This window comes from Archocentrus centrarchus, chromosome 8, assembly GCF_007364275.1.
Source record: "Archocentrus centrarchus isolate MPI-CPG fArcCen1 chromosome 8, fArcCen1, whole genome shotgun sequence".
In the NCBI taxonomy this organism is placed as follows: domain Eukaryota; kingdom Metazoa; phylum Chordata; class Actinopteri; order Cichliformes; family Cichlidae; genus Archocentrus; species Archocentrus centrarchus.
The window spans coordinates 22,470,211-22,488,186 of NC_044353.1; the positions used below are offsets into that span (position 1 = coordinate 22,470,211).

Sequence of the window (17,976 nt, forward strand, 5' to 3'; positions counted from 1 at the left end):
AGATTAATCTGTAAACTGTTTGAAATGGTTTTATAAAATTTAATAATTGGACTCCTTATTCTGATTGATTTGTGTCATTCCTGTTCGATGAAACGAACACGCAGAAACCTAAAGGCTTAAACAGCAGAGACACACTCTTATTATTTAAATTCCTTCACACTGCATAGCATTGGCAGCATCTTGCTGCTGGGGTGCATGGAGTACACACACCGTCTTCTCTCAGGGCAGGTTTCTTATAGTCAAACCTTATCTATGTTGGTTACGTCACATACAGAACAGAGCACTAAGACTGACTACATGTTTTTGTCAGGGTTTCATAGTTGAAGCTTATCTATGTTGAATTACATCATGTACATAACAATGTGCAATAGAAGGTTCCAGTTTCTGAGGCGTCCAAGTGTAACCGGTGGCTTCTACAGCTCTCTGCGTTGTGTGCATCAATGATCACATCAGGCCACCGGCGTGATTTGGAGGCGATCTCCTTTTATTTCTGACCAAATAGTAAACAAAACATCACAGTCTGGTTGGTGACGATCGCTTTAAGCCCCTACACAAACAAAACACACAAAGACATTGTTGTCTAGTACAGCTGGATTTACGATTACTAAACTTCCTAAACTTTCACTCACCGCTCCCGCCGAATGCCACAGGAAGAAGGGGGAGAGTGAGCGCGAGACTGCTCCTTATAAAGGAGTTGTCCCAAAAAACTAAACGTAGGGGTACAGAAAACAATAACAAAAGAAAGGTTCCGCATACCAACCGGAGCTACACAAACACGTCAGGTAAATTCAATAAAATAATCTTTGTGAAATTCTACATAAATAAATATGAACATAACTGGCAGAGACAACTGTAAACTATAAACACTATTAACAAAGAACTGGCATTGTTACATTCACCCCCCTAGAATTACACAAAATTATGGGTTGTACAACACACTACACTCAGTAATACACATAAAAACACAATCTTCAAGCAGAGAAAATCAACATCAAAAGTTTCCTATTAAAAGGATAGGAGAACTAAAGGCTTGCTTGGTGCCCAGCAAAAACCTATAGTACTCCAAAAATAATGTGCGGTGCCTCATACACCGCGCATCCTCATGCCAGACAAAAGAGGGTAAATGAGATAAAGATGTACAAATAGCAGTACAGCACTAATGCAATACATGAAAAGTTATGTAATATACCATGAAACAAAAACAACAAAACAAAAAACAAAAATTGCTAGACATGCAACTTTAGGCTTTACACATGAAGAACAGTAGGAGAACTCGGTTCCACCCCCAGAACAGACTCAAATTGTGTCATGGACTCGATTAAGTGGCAAACGGGTCGAATAACCCTGCCAAAACTGGAGGTGAGTCGGTCTACTGCATCAAGTCCCCGAGGAGGACCATGGTAGACATGCAACGGTTGCTGCAGGGGGGCAGGGGCAACAGGTGGCTGATCCACAGTAGCAGCAGGACCAACTGGAGCTGGGGCGACCACAGCGGAAGGAGATGGACTCTTCGAACCAAGTGGTTCATCTAAAGATGACTGTTCGCTGACCCAAGCAGCAGTTCGGCCACCATCCCAGTCGCTAACCCCAGAGAGAGAACCAGCAAAGGAAGGTTCAGCTGTTGCTGCAGCAGTGTTCAATCCAGACATCTCAGTCACATTCCAGTCAGATGGACAGGCATTGCTCACACTACAGGCAGGCGTGGGCACACCTGCTTCATCACCGTCTGGAACTCCACTGAGGGGCAAGAAGTTGACCTGTAGTAGCAGATTGCGGTGGACTACCCGTTCGTGCCCATCCTGATCCCTGACCCGATAGATGTGCAAAGCAGGCTTCGAAGCCACCACAGTGTAGACAACCGGCTCCCACTTGTCAGAAAGCTTCCGTTTCCCTCGGGCAGCTTTGTTCGCCAGCAGCACCTTATCACCAAGTGACAGAGGCAGACCTTTGACCCTTTTGTTGTACTGGTCACGTTGATGTTGTTGCTCAGCTGTGCAGTTCTTTTGAGCCAGAGTCATTGCCCAGTGCAGGTCTCCCAAAAGAGACTTAACATAAGCATTATAGTCACACACAGTCTCATCACGGAGTACATTCTTGAACATTAGGTCAACTGGCAGTCTAGGAACTCTCCCAAACATCAGATAGAAAGGTGCAAATCCAGTGGTCTCGTGAATGGTGCAGTTATAAACAAAAGTCATTGCGTGGATCATCTGTGGCCATTTCTGTTTGGAGCGAGGGGGCAGTGCTCTCAACATGTTGCCCAGGGTTCGGTTAAACCTTTCTGTATTGCCGTTCCCCATAGGGTGGTATGGCGAGGTATGCGACTTATCAACCCCTGACAACTTCAAGAGCTCAGCAATAAGCTCGGTTTCAAAGCTCGCTCCCTGGTCAGAGTGCAAGCGCTGGGGAAAGCCATAAACGCAAAAAACATTGTCCCACAGCTTCTTGGCAACCCCTATTGCGGTCTGGTCTCGACAGGGAAAGGCATGAGCCAACTTGGTAAAATGGTCCGTGACAACCAGAACATCCACCGACCTGTTGTTGCTGTCCTCCGCAGACCAAAAGTCCACACACACAAGTTCCAAAGGAGCAGAGGTCTTGATGTTTTCTAGTGGGGCTCTGGCAGAAGGTTCAGGAGTTTTACTGAGAACGCATCTTTGACAGTTCTTCACATGATCTCGCACATCTTTCTCCATACCAGACCAGAAGAAGCGCTGACGAGCCAGAGAGAGTGTGCGGGGCTGACCCTGGTGACCAGCATGATCATGAACACCCGATAACGCATCAGCCTTCAAAGACTCAGGCACAACAAACTGAAACCTCTTGTGTTTGGTTAAAGGGTCCTTTGTGACTCGGTAGAGAATCCCACCCATGAGTGTCAACCTGTCCCACTGCTTCAGGACCTTCAGGGTTGGCTGATTCTCATTACAACGTTCCCGTCTGGAGGGTCTGCGCTTTCTCTCAACATAATGAGCAACCCTCGAGATTACTGGATCCTTCTGTTGGTGTGCCTGAAGATCAGTGAGAGGCAAAAAAGGCCACATATCCTGACCAGCAGGTTCCAAGGAGGTGAGGTGGTCATCAAGGGAGGCTGCTCGTTGTCTCGAAGCTGCGTCCCACTCTTCAAATGAGGAGAGAAGGAGGAGACATCATCCTCAGACAGTGAGCCATGAACTGCAGCAGAAGTAGAGGGGCCCCCTATTGACTGTGGCTGGCAAGTAAAGCGGAAAGTGTCCTGTACTTGTTCGTCACTGACATCATGAGCCTGTCCCAGCAGCTCAGAGTAAGGGACACACAACAGCTGGTCCCGCAGAGGCTTCACAAAGGGGTCCTTGCTGAGAGCATCTGCCACCACATTCAGACGTCCGGGAATGTGTTTAATCTCAAAGCAGTAAGGGGCCAGTTTGGAGACCCAACGCTGCTCACAAGCATCAAGTTTAGGTTTTGTTAAGATGTATGTCAAAGGGTTATTATCAGACCACACAGTGAACCTGTGACCCTTGAGCCAGTGGCTGAATTTGTCACAGACAGCCCACTTAAGGGCTAGGAACTCTAGCCTGTGAGCAGGATAATTTGCTTGGCTTCGGGAGAGAGACTTGCTGGCAAAAGCAATTGGCCTTGCTCTCTCCTCGCCAGCAGGCACTTGGGACAGAACAGCACCCAGACCATCCAGGGAAGCATCGGTGGAAAGGATGAAAGGCCTGTCAAAGTCTGGGTGTGCCAGCACCACACTGTTGAGGAGGGCACTTTTAAGACCCTCAAATGCCTCCTCACAGGCAGGTGTCCAGTCCTGAGGAGACAGTTCCCGGAAGGTACCCGCTCTCCGCCGTCCGGGGGAGCCCTTAACCTTCCTCTTCTGCCCAGCAGTCAGAGCATAAAGCGGCATTGCAATCGAAGAACAGCCAGGAATGAAATGCTGATAATACAGCACCATCCCAAGGAAAGATTTGACCTTCTTCTGAGATGGCGTGAGCCCATCAGAGTCCATGAGGTCCTCCTTCCTGAAAGCTGAGATGACCTTAACTTTGCCCTGGTCGACTGAGACACCACTGCTATCCACTACATGGCCAAGAAATGTCACAGACCTGCGAAGAAAGTGACACTTCTTTTGTGACAGCTTTAGATTGTTTGCTCTGAGTCGTGAAAAGACCATGTCCAGACGTTTCAAAGCCTCCTCTTCAGAAGGGGCAAAGACGAGCAGATCATCAAGGTAGCAGAGGAGACTAGAAAAGTTCAAGTCACCAAACACACTGATCATCATCCTCATAAAGGATGCAGGACTGTTGCACAGACCCTGGGGGTGCCTGTTGTATTCGTACAGGCCCAAAGGTGTTGTGAAGGCCGTGTACCGTCTGTCAGACTCATGGAGGGGGATGTTGTAGAATCCCGATGTGAGATCCATAGTGCTGAAGAAGGCGTTCCCACCAAAGGCAGCAAGGCAATCAGCCTGATGGGGCAATGGGTGGGCATCCCTGACAGTTTTGGCATTGAGCCAGCGAAAGTCAGTGCAGATCCTCAAGTCACCTGACTTCTTCCAGACAAGGACCAATGGTGAAGCATATTCACTGATTGACTTACTGATGATGCCTTTCGTTTCCATCTCTGATAAAACCTCTCTCAGCTTGTGATAGTGCGCTGGAGGGACCCGACGATAGGGAAGCCGGAAGGGGCGGTCATCGGTGAGGTGAATGCGATGAACAAAACCCTTGGCCTCTCCACAATCCAACTTGTGTTTAGAAAAGACATCCTGGTAGGTAAGTATCAGATCAGCCAGCCGCTGTGTCCACTCCTCTGACACCTCACACGCCTCCAGGTCAATATCTGCCAAACCACATTCCTTCAGCCGTTGGGATGGGTTTGACGTCTGATCCGGGACAGATTCAGCAGTCCAATTGGTCTGTGGTCTACTGACACCCTGAGAGATGGGCAAGTCCTCAACAGCAAGACATGGAAAGACATCTGCCACCTTTGCATTGCGACGCAGCGTCACAGGAGTCTTTGTCGGGTTCAAGATTTTCATTGGTACCCAGCGATCACCCCACATGGGTGTCACCACCCGTCCAACAATTATGTCTCTAGGGGCTGAACGGGAGGAGGTGGGCTCCACTATGACAGTGCTCCCAAGTGATAGATGGGCATTGTTGGGCAACCTCCCCCACACAAGATATTCCTGTTGAGGTGCAAGAGTGATGGACTGTCTTAGCTTAACTGTCCCAACCTTGTCAGGCATGTCAGACCCAGACCAACGGGTTGTGCAACAAAGCAATTCGAGAAATTGCTCACAGTCAGGATTAGAGGTGCTGGAGCCTACAAGCTCCCAGTACTTTACATCAGACCTCATCTTTTGGATCAAGGGTCTGATGACATTGCTTCCAATGATCAGCTCATCTCTCTGCCCTAGAACAAGAAACATAGGGACAGAGAACTTGGAGCCATGAATCTCAATGTCGAGATCATAAATACATTTGGGCTTTGTTACAAGGCCACCACAGCCAACAAGGACCACCTTCTCAGGCACAGGTTGAGGAACAGTGAGAACACCTACTGCTCTTAGTTTGGACTCCCCTTCTTCACTTAGCATGCATGACATGCTTCCTGAATCAAGCATCCCTCTCAGAGTACACTGACCACTGACTGTCACTGAAGCATAAAACAGGTCACTTGCTTCAGCTACTCTGTGTGAGCCCACAACAATCACTTCCGTGTCATCTGGGAGAGAGCTACAACAGTTCACATATACTGACTGCAAATCATGTTCTTCGTTGAGGGTGTCTCCGGCATCGCCCATGTTACCCCTCTCATCACACAGGCAGGCTAGTTTAAATCATCAATGGAGGTAGGAAGAGTGGGAGTGGCACCATAACGGGTGGAACGTGAACACTGAGCCCTAATATGACCAGGACTGAAGCAGTTATGGCATAACCTATAAAGCCTGCAGTGTGCATGTGTCGAGTGATCCTTCGAACCACAGACTCTGCAAGGCTCAGGGCACCGTTTGTTACCAGAACAGGCAGGCTGATGTCTGATAGGCTGGTGGTTGCTTGGTCTTGCACTGGCAGTGAGAGAAGCATTGCACAGAGAAAGAACCCTGTCAAACATAGTTACAACTACTATAAGGCCATTGTCAGCAGCAGTTGGAGTTACATCAAGAACAGCAGGGGACACAGACAAGCGAGCAGATTGATTTTGGCCCGCCACAACGTCATCAGAGTCAGGCTGACTGCAGACCAGAGTGACTGCAGGTGGAAAGTTGCAAGGAGTCTTTGGCTGGTTCGCTACTAGGGCAGCCTGAGAATCACAAGGGTGAAGAGAATCAGCCATAGTGTTCTGGCTCAAAGCTGACAACCCCACTGAGGTCTGAGGCTGTGAAACAGTCTTCCTCTTGTTCCTCGTGTGATTGTCGAGACGTTCCTGAACCTCAGCTGCGGTCCACTGCTCAGGTGACTTTAGCTGGAAAGTCAAGGCAAGAGTGGGGTCAGGACAGTGATTAATGAACATCATGACCACTTCAGCACTTGGGTCCTCCACAAATTTGCCTCGCCTCCGAAGGCACTCATCGGCAGCATCGATGGATTTGTTAAGACGAACCCAGTAATCAAGAGCACTTTCATGTGCCCAGGGAGTGGTTCCATAAAAGTCTTTCATAGGCAGATTAGAGTATGCCAGCTCACTGAAGTTCCCCTTTAATATCTCAAACACAGCTGTGGGTAGATCAGACGTACACAGCTCAGGACGACTGCGGAGAGATACTTTAACCACATCTCTAGCTCTGCCTGTTAGTCTCGACATTATCAAGTCATACATTTCAGCATGACTGCCACACTTAACCCTCTTCAGGTAAGTTTTCATCATGTCTTCCCATTCATGAACAGAAAATGTGTCTGTGTAATCACCCCTGAAATAAGGTGGAGCTCTGGCATCAGACTGTACAACAACCTTTAGCTGTGATGTATCACTGGTAGACTGACACAGAATAGGCTGAGGCTGGACAGCACTTGGTTGATGTATAGCACTAAGGCTTGCTGATATACTATCCCCTATTTGTTTAGCAAAATCACTAAACAGACTACCGAGAGCCTCAACAGGAACCACCTGTGTGGGCTCACAATTTGGCTGGGCAATGGGTGTGGAGCTAGCAGTGGGGACCAAAGGTGAGTTGACAAAAGATTGATCAGATGCATATTTGGGGACACCAGGGGACACAGACCCACCCCTACCAAAACACTGAAGGCATCTGTTTGCCCCTTCCCACCCCTAAGGTGACACCACGCCCACAACCCACCACAGACTGAAACTTAAAGGGGTCTACACCTGACATCATGAATAAAAATTATCAATGGCAAAGGTGAGAGAAAAAAAATTAAATAAAAAAAAAAATTTTTTTAAAAAGGATGATCAAAACACACAATCAAATATGCAGCAGAATGTAAATAAACACACACAAACCCTCAAAAAATTCAAAGCAATAAACAGAAATAAAATTTTTTTTTACTTTTCTATGTAGAAGTCCAATATATACTCTTCATTCAAAATACACATCCCTTATTCATGTTTATCACGTCTATTTCAAAACAGAAAAAGAGGGTTGGATTGTCGGGAACGTCCTCTTAACGTGCGGCAGGGCACGAGCAGTTCGATATAACAAACACACACAAACGAAATGAGGGAGAATGTGTGCGAGTCTCTCTTTATGGTGACGACACACCTTGCGTGCACGGCGACCGGAGGGCGCGCGCGGGCTGCGCCGCCCAGCAGGAGAGGAGACGAGGGTGACTGCAGCTACACCCGGGAGGTCAGACGAGCGCTGACCGGCGATGCAACGGGTCTCACGGCACCAAGTGTAACCGGTGGCTTCTACAGCTCTCTGCGTTGTGTGCATCAATGATCACATCAGGCCACCGGCGTGATTTGGAGGCGATCTCCTTTTATTTCTGACCAAATAGTAAACAAAACATCACAGTCTGGTTGGTGACGATCGCTTTAAGCCCCTACACAAACAAAACACACAAAGACATTGTTGTCTAGTACAGCTGGATTTACAATTACTAAACTTCCTAAACTTTCACTCACCGCTCCCGCCGAATGCCACAGGAAGAAGGGGGAGAGTGAGCGCGAAACTGCTCCTTATAAAGGAGTTGTCCCAAAAAACTAAACGTAGGGGTACAGAAAACAATAACAAAAGAAAGGTTCCGCATACCAACCGGAGCTACACAAACACGTCAGGTAAATTCAATAAAATAATCTTTGTGAAATTCTACATAAATAAATATGAACATAACTGGCAGAGACAACTGTAAACTATAAACACTATTAACAAAGAACTGGCATTGTCAAGATCGACCTCGAAGTCTTCGTTCACAGCCAGACAGTTAAAAACAAGACATTCCAGATGGCACCAACCTTGGTGATTATCTAAAATACTTGAGCTTACATGGGGAAATATATGTTACAGTTCACATGGGCATAAAATCATTAAAATGATTAATTTATTGATTAGCTTCAATCCTTCAACAGGAATCCCACTTTTCGTTATATACAGAATCAGGGGCGTGGTGGCCATCGGGAGGTTTCCCAGGTCATTCCCAGGCCAAACCGGTTGGTGATCAGAATTAATATTTTATTTTTTACCCAATTTCGCTGGCGATGCAGCGCTCACAGCCTGTCCGAGGTCCCGGGCTGAACTTCAAGCCCAGCCCGTCCCTCCAGACAATACTCACTGCTCCACTATAATGACCGCTTTACTCTCATCTGTCTATTGTTTTTAATGGACAGTTCCGCTTACAATTACAGTTCAACACAGCCCAGCAGTCAACAGTCGTACATGTATTGTATTGCTGCTTAATCACAGCGCTCTCTGTCAGCCTGGGCCTTTTGTACCGCGACTGCGGCTCCCGGTCAGTGTGAAATCCGATTTGCATGACAGCTTTGAGTAAACGGTGCTTCCAGGTGTTGTCAGATAATAAAAACATAACAGTTGTGTCTGTTTAGTGCAACATCGGCTTAACTCTGGTAAACTTTTCAGAGCGGCGGCTCTTTGAAATGGGACGCGGCCTTCCTGCGGCACACAGCTAGCAGCAGGAACCGGACGCGCCAGTTTAGCCACTACTGAGGCGTCCGTGACAACCACCATAGCAACGGCCTTTTGAGAACTTTTTAAAAACATCTTCAGTGTTCATGACGATCAAAATATAAGATGATTATAAACAATTACAGCTGCAGAGCTGTGGTGGCATCCATTTAACGGACTAATAACATCCGAAGCGGGTGAACTAGCAGTCATGCAATTCACCTGGACAGCAACAGGAAAACGCGTCACCATGGTCACGGCCGATGGCGGTCATGGGTACTGTAGTTCCTTCATTAATTCATCGTTAGTTCATGGCTTTAACACAAAGTGTCATATATAAAATGATATATAAAATGTCATAAAAAATAAACGATCTCAGCGTTCAATTGGTGGCTCTTGCGCATTGTTTTTGTAACCAAACAGATAAGCTTTGATTATGAAAAAAACTGACCTGGAGAAGACAGTGTGTGACGCTTCGTGCCCTGGTTCTGTTCACCTGAGCCATACATGTAGTACGAAGCCCGAGTAATACAGATTAGTACATTACAGATTACTACATTGCGCATTCTGTGTAATCTTAATATTATTTTTATAGAATAAAGACGACAGCAACAATACGATATTGTTGCTGTCCTCTTTATTCTATTTCATTACAGTACACCTATATGTTCTTCTGTGTGTTTTTCGATCACTTCACTTTCTGTTATTTCCGCAGGTTTGGGAATGCGTAGGGCAGCGGACCAGTTTGTGTAATCCATACAGCACTGATCTCAGGTCAGCTGATGTACTGGGATTTTCCCACACAACCATCTCTAGGGTTCCAGAAAATGGACTGAAAAGGAGAAAATATCCAGAGAGCGGCTATTCTCTTGGAGAGAAGAACTCACTGATGCTAGAGATCAGAGGAGAATGGCCAGGCTGCTTCGAGTCCACAGGAACGCAACAGTAACTCAAATAACCACTTTTTACAACCAAAGTACAGAGAAGAGCATTTCTGAACCTTGAAGCAGATGAGCGACAGCAGCAGAAGACCTAAGAAGAGGAAACTGAGGTTACAATTTGTGCAGTTGTAGCCTGCACATTTTAAAATGCCACAAGCTGTTAGTTTACGTTTATCAAATGAATGTTGGATATATATCAGAAAGAAGCACGTACAGGTAACAGATGAAACTATGAAAAAATGGTGGTAATCCATGACCAGAGTACACATGTTGACTTCTGAATACTGATGTAGAGCATGTGTAATGGTATTTACATTAGGCTGAATTGCTGCACGCACAGATGATACATTAAATAAAGACATGAGTCCATAGTTGGAAAATAAATGTGTGTCCCACTAGCACGAGATGAAACTGACTAATGAGCTATCGATTTCCCTGAACCCTAGTGCGCAGACAGTGACATAACCTTGAATGACCACTTTAAAATCTGTTTATTTTAACTGAAATTTTAAAAAAGAAATCAGGCTTATAATCAATAAATGCCTATATCATTTTGAATTAAGCGCCATCAGAGATCTGAGCTGGTGCTTCTCATCTTAAAATGAGTCAGATCACCACTAGTTAATACAGATCAAAACAAAGAAAATACTCATGTATAACTGCTCTCATTTGAGATAATATTATTTCCAAAAATGTGTCAGCATACAATTATGTATTTAGTCATAAATCTAAAGATTTGATTGCACATAGATGTCAATAAATGTGAGCATGCACACTGCCAGCCATCAACCCTGAGGGCATTTTCCACTTAATGTAAAATCTGGTGCTCAATTACCTAATCAGCAAGGACGGTGAGGCAGACAGAGGGAGAGATGGGGAACAGGCAGGAATATGTTTCCACCGAATACAAATGTGCTAAATCAGTTTAAGGAGAAGTTTTAGAAATTTCCATATATAAAAAAAAGAAACTGAATCTGTGCTGTAAAGCTGCTAAATGGATACAAGGAAGAAAGGTAAGCTTTTGGATTTTATATATCTATGGGGGGAAAAATAGCCATGCAAACATGGGAGAGAAAGGATTTTATGGGGTTTCTCTTCACTCACGTCACAAAGACACAGAGGTGAAAATTCTCACGTTGTGTGTTAGGCAGGGACTGTGGGAGTGGGGGAGGAGACATTGAACCTTCTGTTTCACTTTAGTAAAACAGTGAAAACTGTAAACAAAATTATCCTCCCTACTGTTGTTCATATTTAAATCTTGAAAACAGGATGAATCGCATGCACACAGTCCTAATACTAGAAAGGCACTCAGCAGAGAGCATACCTCGCCCACCTCAAATTTACATATTCAATCATAAAATATTTTCAGCATTCTGGATCATTAGATCTAGATCCTCCTTCAATTATGAACAAACTTTCCTGTATGACAGAACTTGTGGTCATGTTGCACCCTAATTCTTTTTAGTGGATTCTGATTTATCCTCATAAGGTTAGATGCAAACATGTGACTATTGTCCATATCTCACAATGGCAAAATTTTTTTTTTTACAAAATCCTGGATCCAGAGCGTGATCCAGGATCACCACCAACATTTCAACAATTGTTCCTTGTACTACCCCCAGCAACTCCAGAAATTTGCATGGAAATCTGTTTATAATTTTCAAAGTTATCCTGCTAACAGTCAGACAGACAAATACGTTTTGTGCAGCTCCTTTTCGCCATTGTTTGGAGCAAAGATGTTTAGCATTAGGACATTTTTCAAACTTACAGCAGAAACCTGAAAAAAAAGCAAGAAACAACATTTTTATATATTTTTTTAAGTGCTTTGTTTTAACATTTAAAAAAGTGCTGTACTTATGTAGTTACGTCTGTAAAGAAATAGATTTAAATAGATATTAATTGTTGTGAACATTTGGGTGACTTTGACATTTATCTTTGTTTTCTGCACAGCTTATTACATGAATTTAATTATTGCATGGAAACACAATGCACAAACTACACTCTATAATCAATAAAATGGATAAGTGTAAGCAAATGCAGTTCTTTGGTTTTTTTTGCTTTCTAAAGATGTTACATCTTTCTCAAATGGATTCCACCTGATTTTTTTCCTTTTTTTTAATAGGTGGTGCCATAGAATTGAGGCTTATGGTGGTCGGTAGCAGTGGACCTTCTCAGTTCCTGCTAACCAACGCCATACTTGGGAGCGAGGTGTTTTCTAAGGATGTCAGCAGCCTTTCTGGCAGCACAAAGAACAATGGTGAGCTGGCTGGTAGACGAGTGGCAGTGATCAATGGACCAAACATCTACGATAAGGATATATCTAAAGTCAAGAGGAAGATGGAGCTGAGAAGGTCAAAGTGCTTATGTATACCTGGTCCCCATGCCTTTCTTGTTGCCTTTGACCTGGAGAAAATCTCCCCCAATGACATGAGAACCTCCAGACTGATGAGGGGACGCTTTGGAAGACACTGTCTGAGACACGCCATGGTCCTCCTGGCACATGAAGGAAATCAGGATAGAGCTGCCTTGGAAGACAGGGTGAAGAAGAGAGACTGGCATCTGAGAGAACTGATCGAGAAGTACGGCGGACGCTTTCACCTTTTCAACAAGAACTGGAGAGACCGAAGCCAAGACAGAGAGCTGCTGAAGAAAATAGAGTTAATGGTTGCCTCATTAGGTGGGGGCTACTTCTCCAGCAAAACTTTCCAGAAGGCCGAGGAGTGCGTAAAGAAGGAGGAGAATAAGCTTAGGAAGCAGCGGGCAGCAGAGATAGAGAAGGCATGGACTGAGATGGAGAAGCAATACATGGAGGAGGAGCTGTATTTCCAGAAGGATGCCTATACGGCCACTATTGGTGCAGAGATCAGAGCTCAAGCAGAGATCAACAACAGCTGGCTCAGAAAGTCTCTAGCAAGAGGCCTGGGGACGGGTTTTGTTGTGGGGGCTGTGATGGGTGCTCTTGCTGGGTCTATAGAGGGCCCCGGAGGGATGGTTCTTTATGGTATCATAGGTGGTGCAGTGGGTGGATCAGCGGGGGGAACAGCACAGGTGGCAATAAAGCATATGGACAACAGAATGGCCCCGACTGCCAGACTCAACTTCAATTCAATCTTTATCAACCGCTTCTTTGCAGCTCCTCGTATGTGACAGCGATATTTGACTGATGGCCTGATGGAAATAAAAACTTTATCGCTTGCTCTTTGTATCCAAATTCTGCTTAGGTAGCTTTCTGGCTTAACTGATAACAAAATAAATTACCACGTTAAGCTCTCTTTAAATTGAAACGCAAGTATTACACCCATTCTCCCTTGTTTTGTGTGGTTTTCATTTCAAACATATTTTAATTAAATGTAGCATGTCAGTGTTTTGGCACAGAACCTGAAAGACACAGTGACAAAATGTCACAGCCCATTCATACTGTAAAATCAGTCTATTATAAATAAATAAAGCTGTGGTTTTAGGACACTAATGGGTGCAGTAGTTTTGTGTGTGCAATTTACATTTTATTCAAATTCACCACTTCCTGGCATCTTGCCATGAATTAGTTAAAGTGCAGCTCAAAGAACATGTAGGGTGGAGTCTTAGCTGAACATGCCATTGTCTAAAGCACTGCCCCTTTTCTACACAACGCACATACCTGCTCAGTGGGAACCAGTGAAGGCTCCGTGTATTATTAGCTAAAATCACAAGTAGAAGCAGCACAGACGCGGGTCGGTCCACTTGGAAAAGATCCGCTGGGTAAGATGAGATCACATTTGCCTTAATAGTCTGTTTTCAAAAAGCTACCTGTGTGCTGATTTCCTGAAAGTCCTCTGAATCCTTTATGAGCATGTTGCATAACCTAAACCAGTTTCCTATGTGAGTGAATGTGAGGGAGTCTGAACTGAGGATTACATGTTACAGGTAAAAAAAAAAAAAAGAGCTTGAGGATTTATTGGTTTCGCCTTTGTTTTGAGTCGTCGCTTTCTCACGACATAGGAACACTATTTGGCTGCTACTTGTTTGACTGCATATTTAGCTGCTTCTGTTTGTTAATCTCACAGTGAACAGTGAACTCAAGCAGGCTGTGACAGTGATGATAAGAACACACAGAGATAGAAAATTATTACAGGGCTAAAGTTCAGGGTCAGCGCATGAAAATGTAATCGCATGTTCTGTTCTTTTTGCCTCCTTGGTCCGTGTAGCATGAAAGTGATCCATTCTGAGGACATGATGTCATAAGAATATGACGTCCTGAATTCCTGTGTAGCTGGTGTGAACATATTTCCATTATGAGTAAATGCTCATTCTTTCATGCCTTTAAGGTGTCAGCACAAAGTGAGCAACTGAATATTTAATATTATTTAATGTTTGTTTATAAAATGGAGCACAGATTTTTAAGTTAAGTGTCTGTATGTAAAGGTTTGTGGCTTGTACTTTGAGTAATTTCAGTTTCAACTACAGTTTTATTCAGCTGTCCTAATTTTTCCATGACATCTATACACTCATTGGATACTTTGGACCCTTTTTTGTTTTGAGAACTGCCTTAATTCTACAACTGTGTGGGCCATTTGAGTGCAGTGACCTAAAAAAAAGAAAGAAAAAAAAAACCGCACTCAAAAAAACCCCCAATTTGAGATAATCTGAGCTTTGTGACATTGGGTATTATCCTACCGGACAAAGCCAATCAGAAGACGGGTACCCTGTGGTCATAAAGGGATGGGAAATACTAATTAAATTAAAATTGGTGAGTCTGTGCAAACTGTAGCCTCAGATTTCCTGTTCTTAGTTTACAGGAGTGGCAGCCACTGTGGTCTTCTGCTGCTGTAGCCCATCTGCTTCAATGTTTCATGTGTTCAGAGATGGTCTTCTGCTTAGCTTGGCTGTAACAAGTGCGAATTTGAGTTACTGTTGTCTTCTCATCAGCTTTGAAGCAGTCTGGCAATTCTCCTCCGGCCTCTGGCATCAACAAGGCATTTTTCAACCAGAAACTGTTGCTCGCTGAATAGTTTCACTTTTTCAAACCCTTTTCTATGAACCCTCGAGATGGTTGTGTGGGAAAACCCCAGTAGCCTTGCCACGTTCAAACAACCATGCTACATTCAAATTCACTTAAATGATTTTCTTCCCCTTTCTAATGCTCGGCTTCGACTTCCGCAGGTCATCTTGACCATGTCTACATGAGTTGCTGCGATGTGATTGGCTGATTAGATAGATAAGAGCAGTTGAACAGGTGTACCTAACAATGTGGGCAGTGAGTGTATGACAGATAGCCATCTAGTAATATGAGTAACAATGACTAGTACTTGTGCTACTAGGTGTGTACTTTTGTAGTCCTGAAATCAGATCCTGAATGCAGGATTTGTGAAACATTTTCAGGTATAACATAATTATCTGCTAAAAATAGAAATCTACTTTCTGCTTTTATTGTTAACAAGCAGACTTCATTACATTTGCATTACATTACATTATCAAATGACTTCTATTGGCACTTCTCACATTAGGTATCAGTTTAGCTTTGCTTTCTGTGCTTTACTACTCAAACACAACACTCCCTCAAGCACAAATGTGACCACAAAGGACTTTGGTGTAAACAGGATGGGGAAAAAAGCTTTGTTTCTTACTCTTTTCTTTTGTGGATATAATTTCTTTTCAGATTATGGCCTCCACTATCAGCCTGCTCCCTGAGAAGCACCTCTTGTGCTTTCTGTGTAGGGACATCTTCATCAGCCCAGTAACCATACCATGTGGACACAGCTTCTGCTTGTCCTGCCTGTGCAAATACTGGACACGACATCAATCCAAATACTGCCCTCACTGCAGGAGAGTGTTCCCCAACAAGCCCGACCTCAGCGTCAACCGTGTTCTGGCAGAAGTATCTGAAAACTACAGGAAGTCTCGACCACAGAAACCCCCCGATGAGGAAACGGTGACATTTTTTTGTTTGTCTTTTGTCAGTCATCTAATCACAGATGATCTAATCTGATGAATCTAGTGTATTTGTGTGTGCTGATGTACAGTGTTGCGCATTTACAGGTTATAGATGTTACACAAATGATTCAGGAAAGGCTGCAGAAGATAGAAAGGCTGAAATACTCTCTCGGGCTTCAAAAGGTGAGTTGAAACCTGTAGAAAACATAAACACACATAACATAATTGATTAATTATTTTTCTTAGAAATGTATATCATTAAATGATTTTGATGTCCAATCAGAGCTCTTACCTCAGAGAGGTGCGAGAGAGCCAGAAGATCTTCTCTGCCCTTGTAAATGCGATGGAGAAGAGCCACAAAGCAGTTGTTACCGCAATTGAGGAGAGGCAGAGGGAGGAGGAGAGCCAGGTAGAAAAACTGGTGAGAGAGATTGAACAGGAGATCGAGGAGCTGAAGAAGGAGACCAAAGAACCCGACCCTCAGATCTCTGGTGATCAGAGCGACGATGTGAAGCGACCCGCCTTGGTAAGCATCTCCTACTGCAGAACTCATGATGATGATGGTTTTGAAGCATCAGTGTAAAGTCATTCCAACACTGTGTGCACTATTTACCTCTGTGAGATGAAGGACTGGTCCAAGGTTACGATAGAAACTGATCCTTGTATCGGGGTCACCAGAAGAGCGCTGTCAGGCGTACTGGAAGAAATAAAGGTAGAAGTCGCCAGGCTCTCCAAAGCTGGTGAGTAATACTGCTTTAATCTTACATGCATCAAATCAGTCTTCTGAGATGAATTCAGTGACATTAATGTTTATTTTTCATGTTGTTCCTTTTTAGAACTCAAGAGAATTGAGAAATACTCAGGTAAGGCAGATGCAATAGTGTGATTACAGTAACAAGTTACATTCTGTGCTGTTAGTATTTGTAATATTATACTGCAGATACTGCAGTTTTTTCTTAGTTTGTTTTGGACTTTTACGGTTTTAAAAAATGAAATAAAAGACTTTTGTACCATCTCTGTGCCAGATGTCCACACTGTTTGATTCATTCCTGACTTTTTCTCTTTTTCTCTTTCTTTTTGAAATGATTTTTATTTATTTTTTAGTGGATGTCAACCTAAGTGCTAAAACAGCTCACCCTTTGCTTTGGGTCTCAGATGACAGACAACAGGTGAGGTACACAGATAAGCTTCAGGAAGTACCGGATAACCCGAAGAGGTTTGACCGAGTTTCAAATGTGCTGGCCAAAGAAAGCTTCAGCAGTGGGAGGTGCTACTGGGAGGTGGAAGTTGGAGAAAAGATAGAATGGACCATAGGTGTTGCCAGACAGTCTGTAAACAGGAAGGGCAAATTCACAGTGTGCCCTGCAAATGGTTTCTGGACTTTAAGCCTTAAGGCTGGAGGTCAGTACGTTGCCAACACTTCTCCTGTCACCCCGCTGGCTCTAGAGCACCGACCCAGGAAGTTGGGAGTGTTTCTGGATTACACAGAAGGCCATGTGTCCTTCTACTGCGCAGACTCTGGAGTCCACATTCAGACCTTCACAGATAAGTTCACAGATCAGCTTCATCCATTCTTCAATCCTGGTCGCATGCATGGTGGTAGAAACGCAGCTCCTCTGATCGTCTGCTCAAGTTTTTGCAGCATCTGAACCTCGTACAAATTTCCAGTTCAAAAAGAGTTCTTTGCTGGTTTTCATTATCCTGGTAGTATTTATCCAGTATGGTTAATGTGTTAATGTATTTAACAATCTATTTTACAGTGAGTCACATTTTTCCTGTCAGAGTAGGCTACTGAAAAAGATGGTGCAAAAGGACTACGTCAGTACTCTTGAAAACTTCAATGAAACCCATAAACAGACTGAAAAAGAAAAAGCGTGGTGGAAAATAATAGCAGGCTCTCATAAACGAACAAGTGAAAGTAGAAAAGGAGGAGAAAAAGAGGATTGCTGAGTTGGATGGATGTGCGGGGCTGCAAGGGTTGGGACAGAGGTTGACGAGAAGCATGGAGAAGGGGGGGGTGGGGGGGGGGGGGGGGGGGGGGTACAGCAAAACAGCAGG

General features: G+C 44.3%; 3 protein-coding genes across 3 annotated transcripts; 2 read left to right on the top strand and 1 right to left on the bottom strand.

Moving 5' to 3' along the window:
- Positions 1–337: 337 nt before the first annotated feature.
- On the bottom strand, positions 338–3,079 carry LOC115785199 (uncharacterized). The gene is made up of 2 exons (XM_030736695.1): positions 630–3,079; positions 338–547 (listed from the first exon to the last, which is right to left on the bottom strand). Exon 1 carries the CDS (start codon positions 3,042–3,044, stop codon positions 1,248–1,250), a length of 1,797 nt encoding a protein of 598 aa, XP_030592555.1. The 5' UTR covers positions 3,045–3,079; the 3' UTR covers positions 338–547; positions 630–1,247.
- Positions 3,080–10,875: 7,796 nt separating this feature from the next.
- LOC115785201 (GTPase IMAP family member 9-like) lies at positions 10,876–13,454 on the top strand. Its single transcript, XM_030736698.1, has 2 exons — positions 10,876–11,021; positions 12,131–13,454. Exons 1-2 carry the CDS (start codon positions 11,003–11,005, stop codon positions 13,153–13,155), a joined length of 1,044 nt encoding a protein of 347 aa, XP_030592558.1. The 5' UTR covers positions 10,876–11,002; the 3' UTR covers positions 13,156–13,454.
- Positions 13,455–13,633: 179 nt separating this feature from the next.
- btr02 (bloodthirsty-related gene family, member 2) lies at positions 13,634–17,920 on the top strand. The gene is made up of 7 exons (XM_030736326.1): positions 13,634–13,746; positions 15,644–15,916; positions 16,024–16,101; positions 16,202–16,444; positions 16,541–16,658; positions 16,755–16,781; positions 17,023–17,920. The coding sequence occupies exons 2-7, from the start codon at positions 15,647–15,649 to the stop codon at positions 17,565–17,567; spliced, it is 1,281 nt and encodes a 426-aa protein (XP_030592186.1). The 5' UTR covers positions 13,634–13,746; positions 15,644–15,646; the 3' UTR covers positions 17,568–17,920.
- The last annotated feature ends 56 nt before the right edge of the window (positions 17,921–17,976 follow it).